This window comes from Agrilus planipennis, unplaced genomic scaffold, assembly GCF_000699045.2.
Source record: "Agrilus planipennis isolate EAB-ADULT unplaced genomic scaffold, Apla_2.0 scaffold68, whole genome shotgun sequence".
NCBI lineage: Eukaryota > Metazoa > Arthropoda > Insecta > Coleoptera > Buprestidae > Agrilus > Agrilus planipennis.
Window position 1 is genome coordinate 209,453 of NW_020439033.1, and position 14,037 is coordinate 223,489.

The following is a 14,037-nucleotide window of genomic DNA, read 5'->3' on the forward strand; positions in this document are numbered from 1 at the left end:
TTTTTTATAATTTTAGATTACGTACCTTAAAAGGTATTTTATACTGTAATGATATGTGAAAACAGTGCGTTCTCCTCACCCGTTATTTCAGTAACTATTGGACTGTATACATCATTAAAGCCCTACTTAAAGCTTACAGAAAAATTATAACAAAAATTCTATACTTATGCAAAGAAACCAATTTCTATATAATTACCAATTTATAATTTTATATCTGACTTCTATTAATAATCTAATTATTATTTAGTTATTCTGCAGAATATCTTCACCATGACCGTGAATCTATGTAAATTGCTTATTTGGCAATCCAAAAGTGAACGAATATTTCGCGTTTATACGAAGAGAAAGTTTATAAACGATGATCAGCAAAATAGCGTGCTTCGTACTGGAGTGCTTTATTTTAGTAAAAATGCGTAGTCATGTTCTGACTTATAAGTGGCGCGGACCGGCTTAAGCATCATTCAATCATCAAATATGATAGTGATACCTGTTCTGGTTTCGTTAGTTGCTGTTTGTGTTGTGTCGTTTTTTCTTTATTTAAAATGGACTTTTTCGTATTGGTCCAAACGGAACGTCTTCACACTTCCTCCAGTTCTTCCTTTCGGGAACGCAAACAAACAATTTTACAGGAAGGCAACGTTTACAGAAGAAATAACCGAAGTGTATAAAGTTGCCAAAAAAAAGGGACTCTCGTATTGCGGTTACCATTTCTTCTTCCAGCCAACCTTTGTTCCTGTCGACGTTGATTTGGTGCGTAAAATGCTGACGGTTGATTTTCAATATTTCACTGATCGTACAATTTACGTCGACGAAGATGTTGACCCTCTGAGTGGACACTTGTTTTCTTTAAAAGGAGCCAAGTGGAAAGCCCTAAGAACCAAGTTGAGTCCCTTGTTTTCGAGCGGGAAATTGAAGATGATGTTTCAGACGCTAGTGGATTGTTCCAAGAATCTTCCTGCTGTTTTGGAAGAGGCTATAGCTTCAGACAGTCCCATTGACATAAAAGACACTTTTGCCAGATACACCACCGATGTGATTGGATCAGTTGGTTTTGGAATAGAATGTAACTGCTTAAAGAACCCGGACAACGAGTTTAGGGAATACGGGAAGAAATCAGTGGAAGTTAAAGGATTCGATGCGATTAAATTTTTATTCGCTCTCTTATCACCAAAAATACTCCAAATCACTCGAACTCCCAACACGAGAAAAGACGTGGAAAACTTTTTTTTGGGTCTCACCAAGGATACTATCGAGTACAGGGACAGAACCAACTTTGAAAGACAGGACTTCATACAACTCCTTATGAAACTGAGAAACAAAGAGATCAAAGTTGAATCTGCCACTAATAACAACAGCAAAAGTGATGGGATCGCTTACTATCAAAACGGTTTGACCATGAACGAAATTGCTGCTCAAGCATTTGTCTTCTTTGTCGCTGGATTCGAAACGTCCTCGACCACTTTGAACTTCATGATGTACGAACTGGCGACGCATCCAGAGATCCAAGACAAACTCAGGGAAGAAATTAACCAGGTCTTAGCCAAACACGACGGAAATATCACGTACGAGGCCATACAAGAAATGACCTATTTAGACATGTGTACGTTTGGTAAGTAATACTGATAACGTTTTTATAAACAAATTATTACTAAAACATATCAGTTGTTGCAATGAAATATTAATTACTTGAATAAAATAATTCGAAGTGGTCTGTATTCTGTCGAAACTGCCAGACGCGGATCGCGATTTCGATCTTTTTGGATCTCATCAGCGCGTCGCAGAGAGCTCTGATAGAACACAGACCAACTTTTACCTGCTGTCTTAACACCGCGTTTTAGAAAATACTACAAATGGCGCGGTAAACGCCATCTGTAGTACGATGCTCCAACAAGGTCCACCGGGATTCGTTTCAGAAATTAATTACTCGGTTATAATGTAGTTGTTTTATCAAAAGTTCGTTAAAATGGAATTAATCAAATATGCTTTCGGTGGTCTCATTGTTTTTATTAATTTGTAATAAGTACCTATATGATAAAGAAAGCAACAAAGAAACGGTATACGTCCTTGGTATTTTTTTACAAAAGTAAGTGAACATGAGTAGCAATATTTAATTATCAGTAGATTAAAAGATGATCGCATTTTACTTTGATGTCGTTCTGAAGGTCGTCAGTAGTGATAAAAAAAGATTTATGAATAGAAAAAGACGTTATATTTGCTTTCGTCAAAAACGTTATATCAATCACGTTTTAGTTGGTTCTTTTGAACAGTTAGGTGTAATTTACAAAATCCCTTGTAAATGTAGCAGGTATTAGGTATACCTACCCCGAACTATATAATTCTTAGTAAGTTATTTGTATATAAACTACATTCAACTTCTTTATCAAAATCACTTAATTGGGTTTTTGATGACGGATTTAAAACATTTTTACTTCAGATTATAGTAATTTTCTTTCCATTAAATTTTACAGAACTTCGTAGTTAAGAAATTGTTAAGAAGATTTAACATATTTCTCAATTTCACATCAAATTGAAAATTATTAACGATTCGCATGATGAATTAGCAATTACGATAGCTTCTGGTTGCGGTTGATTTGACAGAACCAGAGATTATTGTAATCCGATTTCACCGGAAATCTGAAATATACTCCTATTTGAGGGTAGTAATATATTAACTGAGTATCTTGATTTGTAATTTCATTTCACACATCCCGATGATTAACCATCGGATAGATGTCAATTATTATTAGATTATCCACTTCAGTTAGAAAACGATAATTTTGATGTGTTGTACAGCGTGATCCACTTTTTTATACCACATTTATATCAAAATTAATATGATATTCGAATTCAACATAATAGAATTAGTCAGATTCGAGTCTTAAAATCTATAGGAATCGACTTCACAGTCAAATTATCATTGAGTTATCTTGATGTCCCCTGGGGGTAAACTAGCCACGGAATTGAACCAGGAGAGCTTCTATGAATTTCTACAGTAATGTCAGTTAGCCCACCTTGAAGGATAAAATATGTTACACAATCCTTATCGATCATATTCCTAGTGCATTCAATTTGACTGGACCGATTTTTTGGAGCTGTCTACGACGCGCTGATGAGATCCAAAAAGATCGAAATCGCGATCCGCGTCTGGCAGTTTCGACAGAATACACACCACTTCGAATTATTTTATTCAACTTTTATTCAGTTACGTAATATTTTCCGTGTTTACTAAAACGGATTTAATATTTACAAAACAGAAATAAATCCCAAAATAATCTTAAAATACTTAATAAATAATCGAAAATATGATGTGACGTGAATGAGACCTTCGGACTGCGAAAAATATTTTTATGGACTTTATTACGCTAACATAGTAAATAAAGTATACTATATACGCATCATTATTTTTAATTGTTCTGTCCGACTACTAAATAGATTAATATTTAAAATTTGTGTCTATTTTTAGAAACTTTAAGGAAATATCCTCCGTTACCGTCACAACAAAGGGAATGCACGAGAACGTACAAAGTGCCTGATTCTGATTTAACAATTGAAAAAGGTACAGCAGTATTGATACCAATATATGCAATTCATCATGACCCCGAGATATACCCCGATCCCGAAAAGTACGACCCCGAACGATTCTCAGATGAGGTAAAAAAGAAAAGGTCACCTTTCGCGTTTCTGGCCTTTGGAGAAGGCCCCAGGATATGTATTGGTAAGAATGAAAATGTTATATTAATATAACTAACTGTTAAACAACCATCCCCATTGCTTAATTAATAATAAAAGAATAAAGAAGTTGTATGACTCCAGTAATCATTTCCCAGGTAGTTCACTAGTATTTTGAGAAATCCTAACCTCAAAACTAAGCAAAATGTATTTTTTTGGCTTTTTCCTCATTATTTTATAAAATTATCTGAATAGTTTCCTTAAATCATTGCAAATGAAGATTGGACTACCTGTTTGTTGTCTTCATGGTCTATATTTACACTAGGAAATGTTAAATTTGTTTTCTGATAAATAGTGACCTGTATTATTTGTAGTACCTTGTCTATTTTTTCTTTTTCTTAGGATAATTACCAAAAAAACGAATGCTTTTATGTAATTGTATTAATCATCATAAGGTCGTCAGTCCTAAGACTGGTTGGACACGCACATCCACTATTTCCTATCCTAAGCTAATCTTCACATTTTACTAAAACTGGAACAACCCACATCCTTAACTATTTGCGAACAGTAATCTAATCTAGGTCTACCTCTACCCGTTCTAACTTCCGTTTCTGCCTCTAATATGTCTCTGACTAGACCTTCATGCCTGAGAAGGTGTCCTACTAATCTATCTCGCCTATTTCTTATTGACCTTCATAGTCTTTTGTTTTTTTATTCTTTCTAATACCTTTTCATTTCTAACCTTCTCTATCCACGGTATCCTCATTATTCGCCTATAACATCACATTTTAAGCGCTTCTAACCTTTTCTTTTCGCCGCGCCCACTGTCCATGTTTCGCACCCGTACAGCGCCGTACTCCAAACATACACCTTTAGCAATCTTTTTCGAATTTCTAAATTAATCGTTCGCGAGCATAGAAGTGACCTCTTTTTATTTAAGGGGTCTCGACCCTGCGCTACTCTCCTTTATATCCCTACTACTCCTTCCGTTCTGACTTATTTGACTTCCCAGATACCTAAAATCAGCCATTTTTTCTAATTTTTCTTCCATATTGTACATAAAATTGTTTCATTAATTTCTTCATACATAAATGCTGAAACAGTCTTGAATTTTTGATAGTATACATGTACATAAGTATGTTAATTTTTTTTTTCTTTTCTTAGGTATGCGTCTCGGCCTCTTACAGACAAAAGTTGGACTGGTAACGATGTTGAAAGATTATAAATTTACTTTAAACCCCAAAACGCAATTGCCTATCAAATTCGAACCGTTCCAGTTTGTCATAACTGCTCAGGGAGGCATTTGGGTTGAACCGCACACAGTTTAAATTTACTTAAATTTAGCCACTTCTGTGCATTTAAAAAAGCGCTGTAATTAATTGGTACTTTTTGGTACTGTATATTAGAATAAGTTATAGTTGTAATTGTTTTATATATTTTATTGTTATTTTAATATGAATAAAAACGTGCTATATGTTTATTGTGTTAATGTTTCATTTGTTTTTAGTACAAACAAGTATTTTTTAACGAATTTAATAAGTGGGAGGTCAGATTGATAATACCAAAGCTCTGTTTTTACTTATTTGCTGTTTAGTTTCTTTCTCATTAACTGGATGGCGCTGGACAAGGGACATTTTCCGGTACTTTGTTACCGCCTTATTAGAAATAATGGTAACCGTTATAAACAAGCATAAAATTGAGTAATAATTGATCTACACTAATTGTTATCATATAATGCTACGTTTTTATTAGTTTCTCAATTTTGATATCTTGGTTTCTGTCTACCGCTTATATTTGTTTTACAAATATTTATATTTGTTGCTCCAAACTTATCATTTAAAAACCATTATCAGTTTAAAATGCATATAAATACTGTCGAACACTAGGAAATTTGTTCATTTATATTTATTAATAATTAATTAAATACTTAATTAACATTGAAATGATTGTGTTGACGTTTTTAGCTACGTTTCTCGCAATCGGTTTGGTGAGTTTTGTGATATATTTGAAATGGTCGTTCACGTATTGGATTAGGAGGAATGTTTTCACATTTCCCACTTCGCTTCCTTTCGGGAACGCTAAAGATCAGTTCCTACAAAGGGCAAGCATTGCCAAAGCCACCGTGGATATTTACAGGGAGGTCAAAGCAAGAGGATTGAGATACGGTGGTTTACACTTCATGTTTCAACCAATTTTCGTTCCTACCGATCCCATTTTGCTACGCCAGATGCTAAGCGTCGATTTCCAACATTTTACCGATCACGTGGACTACGTCAATGAATACGACGATCCGCTCACTGGAAATCTCTTCACCCTGAGAGGAGCCAAATGGAAGGCCATGAGATCGAAGATGGCATCGTTTTTTTCCAGTGGAAAGATGAAGTTGATGTTCCAAACGATGGTCGATTGTACGAAGGAACTCCCGAACGTCCTGGACGCAGCGATCCTTAAAAAGGAAGCCGTCGATGTCAAAGAAATTTTTAGCAGATATACTATAGACATAATATCGTCAGTAATTTTTGGAATTGAAGGCAATTGTCTAAAGGATTCAGACTCCGATTTTAGGAAATTCGGGAAACTTGCAGTCGCTCCAACAGGATTAGATGCCTTTAAGGTTTTCCTGATACAGATAATACCAAACATTATGGAAACGCTTAGGGTTACTGTCACTTCCAAAGACGTCGAATATTTCTTCATGAATATCGTCAAGCAAACTATTGCGTTTCGAGACGCTAACAACGTCGACAGGAAGGACTTTATGCAACTCTTTATGAAACTAAGAGACGAAGACATCAAAGCAACCACGAAAACTGATAACAACGAGTCTCGGGATGGCGAAACAGTTTATTATCAATGCGGCCTGACAGTTAACGAAATCGCTGCGCAGGCTTTTATTTTCTACGTTGCCGGGTTCGAGACATCGGCAACCACACTACAATATCTTCTTTACGAACTGACAGAGAATCAGGACATTCAGGATAAAGTTAGGGAAGAAATCGAACAGGTCTTGGGGAAACACGAGAAGAAAATAACATACGAAGCTATACAAGAAATGACTTATTTAGATAAGTGCATTTATGGTAAGCATTTGCATATGGAATTGATAAGAAGGTTATCATTATCATTCATTGCATACTGCAAGTGATAAAGTGCTTAGTTTTGTTTCATAATCATCATAAGGTCGTCAGTCTTAAGACTGGTTAGACACGCACCTCCACTCTTTCCTATCTTCGCATTTCTGTAAAATTGGAAAAAAAAAATTTTTGGGTGTTTCATTCCCACCAGCCAGCAATGCTGGTGGGCGGGCAGTCCCTCCGGACTATGCCAGAAGGTAGGGCGGAAGGCCCTCTTCAGTTTGCTTTCAGGAATCGTGGGAATGGGTGGGTGGTGGTTCGGGTGTGAAAGATGAGACGGACGAAATGATGACAGAAGAGAAAGAAAGATTATCTGTGGAATATTACTGCCTCAGCATTTGCCTAAGTAATCCAAGGAAACCACAGAAAAACTTGGACCAAGGCAGACGGACCCGGAATCGAACCGGCGTCCTCCCGAATGCTAAAGAATGGTCTAGACCTCTAGGCCATGCCGCTCGGTCGTAAAACTAGAGCAACCCATATCCTTAACTATTTGCGAACAATAATCTAATCTAGGTTTACCTCTACCCCTCCTAACTTCCGTCTCTGCTTCTAATATGCCTCTAGATCTTCATGTCTAAGAAGGTGTCCTACTAACCTATCTCTCCTATTTCTTATTGACTTCCATATAGTCCTCCGTTTTCTTATTCGTTCTCTATCCACGGTATCCTCATAATTTCCCTGTAACACTACATTTCTAACGCTTCTAACCCATATTGCACTTATTGGTGACATCTCCCGAGGTAGTCCCAGAGGAATCGAATTTGGTAGTAGTATTGTGCATCAGAGTGCCATACCGATCCTCGTCATGTCTACCACCCTAAGTACTGAAAGAGCTGCTGCCGTCTTTCAAGGACTTGTCTTAGTCTGGTTTCTCTGTAAGAACCTCCCCATTATGGTTGAACCTATGGTCCGGCTCCCTAAAATATAAACTCGCAAGCCGATACACCCACTCTAGTTTGTACAAGAGTTTCGTCAAGGTTCAAGTCTCGTTGGATCAATTAGTTTTGTTTATTAACAAATATTTTGATCAATCACAGACATCACGTAATTGCATTCTTTACATTATTACATAGCATTTACAATATCTTTGTGTATATTCATTGATTATCACTTTGCTTTCTTGAACGTTTTCAATCAATGTTTATTTATAACAGAAACTTTGAGAAAATATCCTCCGGTGCCAGCAGTAACAAGACGTTGCACTAAGGAGTACAAGGTTCCTGATTCCGATTTGACCTTAGAAAAAGGAACCGTTGCGATGCTTCCAATCTACGGAATCCATCACGACCCAGATTATTATCCCGACCCTCAAATCTTTGAGCCTGAACGATTTTCGGAGGAGAATAAGTCCGTTAGACCTCCGATGACGTTCTTAGCTTTTGGAGAAGGACCCAGAATGTGCATTGGTAAATAGTTTTTTAGACTTTAACTCATCTTAACATTTTTAACGAAATAATTCTCAAAACTAGTATAGGGTTTTGTAATTTACTAGATTTTACTTTCACTTTAGCTCGCGTTGATGTCCTAAATAGGTGTCGAAGATTATCTTCGTCCACATAAAACTAATTTCTCTATCCCTAGGGAACAGTATTTTTGCGGAAAGTCTGCACATTTTTCCACATTCATTTTTACATCTCATTCCTCATTTTTAAATCGGAAACATAAATGGCGAGACTGGGAAATAATTTCAATTTGAAAAATCAAATATTTGCATACAGGAAATTTTAAATAACAAATCAAATGTTTGGTTATTTGAATATTGGGATATATGAATTCTGCAGTTTGAAATAGTTCGAACAATTCGAATATAATTCCGATCTCTAGTAGAAGCATGAACCAAAATAGTTCTTAAAAAATGGATTGGATTTTTGTATATCATTTTTTAGTCTGAAGACCTATTTCTGATACATATTAAGCTGTCGAAATGGACAACCTATTTCGATCATGTTTCAAACATCGACTAGGAACATCATCTATTTTTGTTTTTCATATAAAACTAATTTTTGTATCCTTTTCGACAACTAATTAAAATACATTCAGAGCTACAGTTTTCTAAACCTCTCATATTAAAATACACCTATATGATATTGTAATGTTCGTGGTTTTAACAAAATTAACTTCGAAGACTGATGACGACAAAAACGGTTTATTTACACTAATTATTAAAGAACTTAAAAACACTATTAAATGAATACTAAATTTAGGTTATGAATTATTCTATTTATTTACACTACTGTTACTGCGCTATTTATTTCTGCTATCACTATCAATTTATTTCTCGATTCACTTCTGCAACAATCAATTTATTTCTACTCTCTCGGCGATCGTCTCTTCCTTTAAATACTCTTTTGTTTACTTTCTGGAACCCTCTCGAAACGTCCGGAAAAGTTTCTTTTTCTTTGAACTGTTTAACTGCTTTCCCATAACGCAGGTACGACACACACATTTACAAATACGGCGCACATGAAGAAAGGCGCCCGCGGCTAGTCGGTGAATCGATAAGCCGTTCACACACGCGTGTGCCCGATCGCACACAAACACGCTCGTGCTCGCTACAATATACATGTTATGTTATTACATAGTAAATCCTGCAGAAGTAATCGAAGTTACTTGTGCGCAGGGCCAGTTATAAAAATTAAACTTAAAATTAGAAACTGATTAATTTTATTTTTACAGGTTTAAGGCTCGGGATACTTCAGGCCAAAGTTGGCTTAGTAGCTGTGCTGAAGGACTACAAATTTACACTAAATTCAAGGACTATAACGCCATTACAGTTTGATCCCACCCAGTTTATTCTTGCGCCCGTTGGAGGAATTTGGACTGATGTCGAAAAACTTTAACCGTAAAACCCTTAGCGAAAATATGGTTTGGGTTTAATCTGCAAGGCGCTCTATGACATTGGGTATTAAGCAGGAACGGACTTCTCTACTTTTCGGAATGTTCGATGCGTGTCTGTCTGTCTGTTATGCCTATGCCCTTGTAGTTTTTATAATGTTACATTAAATGTTAGTTAAATTTTATTCAGTGTTGTGATAGACCTTTGCTTTTGCTTTCACAGCTGAGGAAGTTCTGCATCTCACTCCGCTTTTTCATTAAATGGCGAGATTGAGAAAAATTGTAATTTGAAAAATCAAATGTTGGTATACAGGAAATTTAAATACCAAATCAAAAATTTGGACATTGGAGTATGTGAATCCTTTAGTTTCGAATACTATTCCGATGTGTAGTAGAAACAAGGAGAAAATATCACCATAAAACCTCTTAAAAAATGGACAGGATGTTTGTATATCATTTTTTAACCTAATGACCCTTTTCTGATATTTTGCTTATTATTATATTAAGCTTTCGAAATGGATAACCTATTTTGGTCATGTTCCTAACACCGGCCAGCAACATCTATTTGTTTTTCTTGTTATAGATTAGTTCACTTTTCCTTTCTGTTAAGAAAAACTTCAACCGCTATGTATTCTGAATGAACAAGTGATCGCCGATGACTCCAATAAACTTTGAAGGGTCACTCAAAGAAACACAATTTGAAGACACAAGAAGTTTGACCAGTAAATTTATATTCAACAACAGTTTTTGGCTCTAGGACTTAATCCAATAGACCATTTGTTATCTAATAGAAGAAAGTAAGAGAAATTAAACAAATTGGATTTAAGTGTTGTTAAAGAATATCTAACAATTTTTAAAACACATTCAAAATTTTTACTAAAGAAAATGATTACTAGATATTAAAAAAAACTCTTTCTTAGTTCAAGTCTTAAACCGGTTATGAAATAAAGTGATGAAGGGAAGGGGGTATGCCAAGCATTATTCATTACATTGGAGAAGGGGTCAAACATTGATGAATTTTGCGTTACTTTTAATCCATTCTGGCAATCACAAACATAAAATTGAAACTATCCAAACAAATCTTACATATTCCTTTGCTCAAGAAGTCACTGATTTGGTAATTTCATTGAAATATTGTAATAAAAGCAAACAAATTTGAATAAACAAATTATTATGATAAACAAACAAACAAGATTAGATATTTAATTATAGAATAGAATTAAAGAAGCGAAGTCACAGAACATCTAAAAATATAAAAAATCGTTTTGTTTCCTAGCAAGTTCAGTGCCAGTGTCATAAAAAGATAACAGCGTATTTTAAAACCAAATACTATAAGGCTTAAATGCTAAACGTAATCGTAAAAGGGTGATATTTTCTCTGGTCTTCGTTTTATGGCAAAATGAAAGCTTAATGACATTCACTTGATACAGAACTTCGATAACTTGAAGGGAAGTTTGAATCTTTAACTTATTTACGTGGAGAGATTTTGGATTTTAGGCCGAGTCATTCTTGAAATAAAGCTTTTTAAAAAAATTTTCATTATGCATGTATATCTACCAACTCTATTTAAGATTTTTGCATTAGTTTAAGATGCTTTTAGTTATTCCTTTAAGGTGTTCTAACTTAATAAATTTGCCAACTTCTGCGAATAACATTTTGAAAGCATTTGCTACAATAACCGAAAATATTTGTTGAATATAGCAAAAAGTTAGCGCAGAATCGAGTCGTCTTCAATAAAAAGAAGTCACTTCTATGTTCGCGAACGGTTAATTTAGAAATTCGAAAAAGATTGTTAAAGGTGTATGTTTGGAGCACGGCGCAGTACGGGTGCGAAACATGGACAGTAAGCGCGGCGGAAAAGAAAAGGTTAGAAGACTTCGAATTGTGGTGTTACAGGTGAATGATGAGGACACCGTGGATAGAGAAGGTTAGAAATGAAGAGGTATTAGAAAGAGTAAGAGAATAGAGGACTCTATGGAAGTGAATAAGAAGTAAGCGAGATAGGTTGGTAGAACACCTTCTCAAGCATGAAAGTTTAGTCAGAGACATATTAAAGGCAGAAATAGGAGTTAGGAGGGGTAGATGTAGGCCTAGATTAGATTACTGTTCGCAAATATAGGGTTGTTCGGAAAGTCATTTCGTTTTTGTTTTGTGGAAATGAAAGACAGTTTTCGTATAATAAACAAATACTTTATTAAATTATATATTGACCGTTCTGGTCCAACACCTTTTGCCATCTTTCTGGTAGTAGCATAAATCCACGCTCATAAAATTTTTGGTCTTTGCTGGCAAAAAACTGATCGAGGAGGTTTTTGACCTCCTCATTTGAGGTGAAGGTTTTACCGTCTAAAAAATTTTGGAGTGACCGGAACAAATAATAATCCGATGGTGCCAGGTCTGGAGAATATGGTGGGTGTAGCATTGTATCCCATTCAAGCTGTAAAAGCTTTTGGCGAGTGACCAAACTTGTGTGAGGTCTCGCGTTGTCTTGGTGAAACACTACACCTTTCCTGTTGATTAGTTCTGACCTTTTCTGTTGAAGTGCATCATTCAGTTTGTCCAGCTGATGACAGTAGACTTCCGAATTAATCGTTGTGTTATCCGGTAAAAGCTCAAAAAAAACGATTCCTTTAAAATCCCACCAAACAGACAGCATCACCTTTTTTTGGTGAATATCGGCTTTGGAAATGGTTTGAGCCGGTTCATCTTTTTTGCTCCATGACCTCTTGCGTTTGACGTTGTTGTATACAACCCATTTTTCGTCCCCAGTGATGATGCGCTTCAAAAACGGATCATTTTCGTGACGTTTGAGAAGCGAATCGCAGACGTCAATGCGGCGACACAGATTTCTCTCTGTGAGAACATGGGGAACCCATACATCGAGCTTCGAGGATAATCCCAGGCCTTTCAAGTGGTCATAAACTGTTGAATTTGATAAATTTAACCTCAATCCGATCTCACGTGTTGTTATTCGCCGGTTCACATCAACTAATGCCTTTATCGCGTCTTTATCAGCTTCAACCGGCCTTCCCGAACGTGGTGCATCTTCGACATCAAAATTGCCGGATCGAAATTTAGCGAACCAGTTCTGGCACTGGCGTACTGTCAACACACCTTCTCCATACACATCAGTCAATTTCTTTCTGGCTTGAACAGCATTTTTACCCTTTCTGTAGTAAAACAGTAAGATATGTCGAAAATGCTGCTTATCGCTCTCCATATTTAAAAGGGCACCAACCAAAAACTACTGCGTAGAATTAATTGGAATTTTTCACACACAAGCCTTGCTATATGAGCTCTCAAAGCATATAAAAATTATACGGCTTAAATGTGAAGTTTGGTGCAAAAGAATACAATTAAATCCTCTGTCGGGAAAAAACGAAATGACTTTCCGAACAACCCTATAGTTAAAGATGTGGGTTGTCCTAGTTTTAGTGAAACGCGAAGATTAGCTCAGGGTAGGAAAGAGTGGAGGTGCGTGTCCAACCAGTCTTAGGACTGACGACCTTATGACGATAACAAAAAGCGGTGGTAGCTTTCAGTTTAATTTGTGCCACTAAGGGGTGCTTTCAGCTGTTGTTGACTACATTGATGTTAATGGTAATTTGTGTGATATTGAGGTACCGAAATTAGAAATTGATAAACAAAGACACCTCGGAGTTTTATATCTCTGATTAGAAAAAATTGTAGTTTATTCGTGTTGCGATATTCTAATATATTCTTCTCGAAATGGTGGCTGACGTAATATCCATACGTTTAATAATAATTGTTTCTCGTATTATTGCGCTTGGCTTATTAAACTTACCGAAGTGTTAAACTTTACACGTTCAGGGGATTTCCTTAGAAAATCCAGATTATCACATTCCATTAACTGCATCAGCCGGGTGAAGCGGAAAATTGAATTAAGCTAGTGGATTACAGTTGGAGTTAAAGTGCAAGAACTTTTGGTCCCCTCGAAGGGACCGTGTTCTAGAAAATAATGATTAGAGCTAATTAAACAACAATCAGAGATATGATTTATTTGAAATACTTGCATTTAAAGTATAAATACAAAACAAAAAATACCTATTTTTATATTGCATTTAAATACTTTTTTGACTAAAGCATTTTGTATTTTATTTAAAATACTTTTCCAAATGTATTTTCTATTTGTAAAATGCAAAATACATTTTTGTCGTTAAAATATTTGCTACTATCACCGATCAAACATCACATAAAATGATGAACGGATGTTGCTCACATTGGCCGTTGAAAGTATTAAAAGCTTAAAAAAGGAACAAAGAGACATTTCATGAATGCCTTCTAATTCTTTAACTGAAGAGAGCCCAAAAAATTCTAAACTTCTTGGAAATGGATAATCTAAAATATTGGATCGATATTGTTTTCCGGGTTCAAT

The 14,037-nt window shown here is 35.6% G+C and overlaps 3 protein-coding genes across 4 annotated transcripts in view; 2 read left to right on the forward strand and 1 right to left on the reverse strand.

Annotated features, from left to right (window-relative positions):
* Positions 1-14,037, reverse strand: part of LOC108732778 (QRFP-like peptide receptor) — a 104,030-nt gene that overhangs the window by 52,242 nt on the left and 37,751 nt on the right. The window lies entirely within an intron of this gene.
* On the forward strand, positions 422-5,149 carry LOC108732807 (probable cytochrome P450 6a13). The gene is made up of 3 exons (XM_018463770.2): positions 422-1,609; positions 3,464-3,715; positions 4,834-5,149. Exons 1-3 carry the CDS (start codon positions 475-477, stop codon positions 4,995-4,997), a joined length of 1,551 nt encoding a protein of 516 aa, XP_018319272.1. The 5' UTR covers positions 422-474; the 3' UTR covers positions 4,998-5,149.
* LOC108732806 (probable cytochrome P450 6a14) lies at positions 5,590-9,826 on the forward strand. The gene is made up of 3 exons (XM_018463769.1): positions 5,590-6,749; positions 7,961-8,212; positions 9,483-9,826. Exons 1-3 carry the CDS (start codon positions 5,612-5,614, stop codon positions 9,644-9,646), a joined length of 1,554 nt encoding a protein of 517 aa, XP_018319271.1. The 5' UTR covers positions 5,590-5,611; the 3' UTR covers positions 9,647-9,826.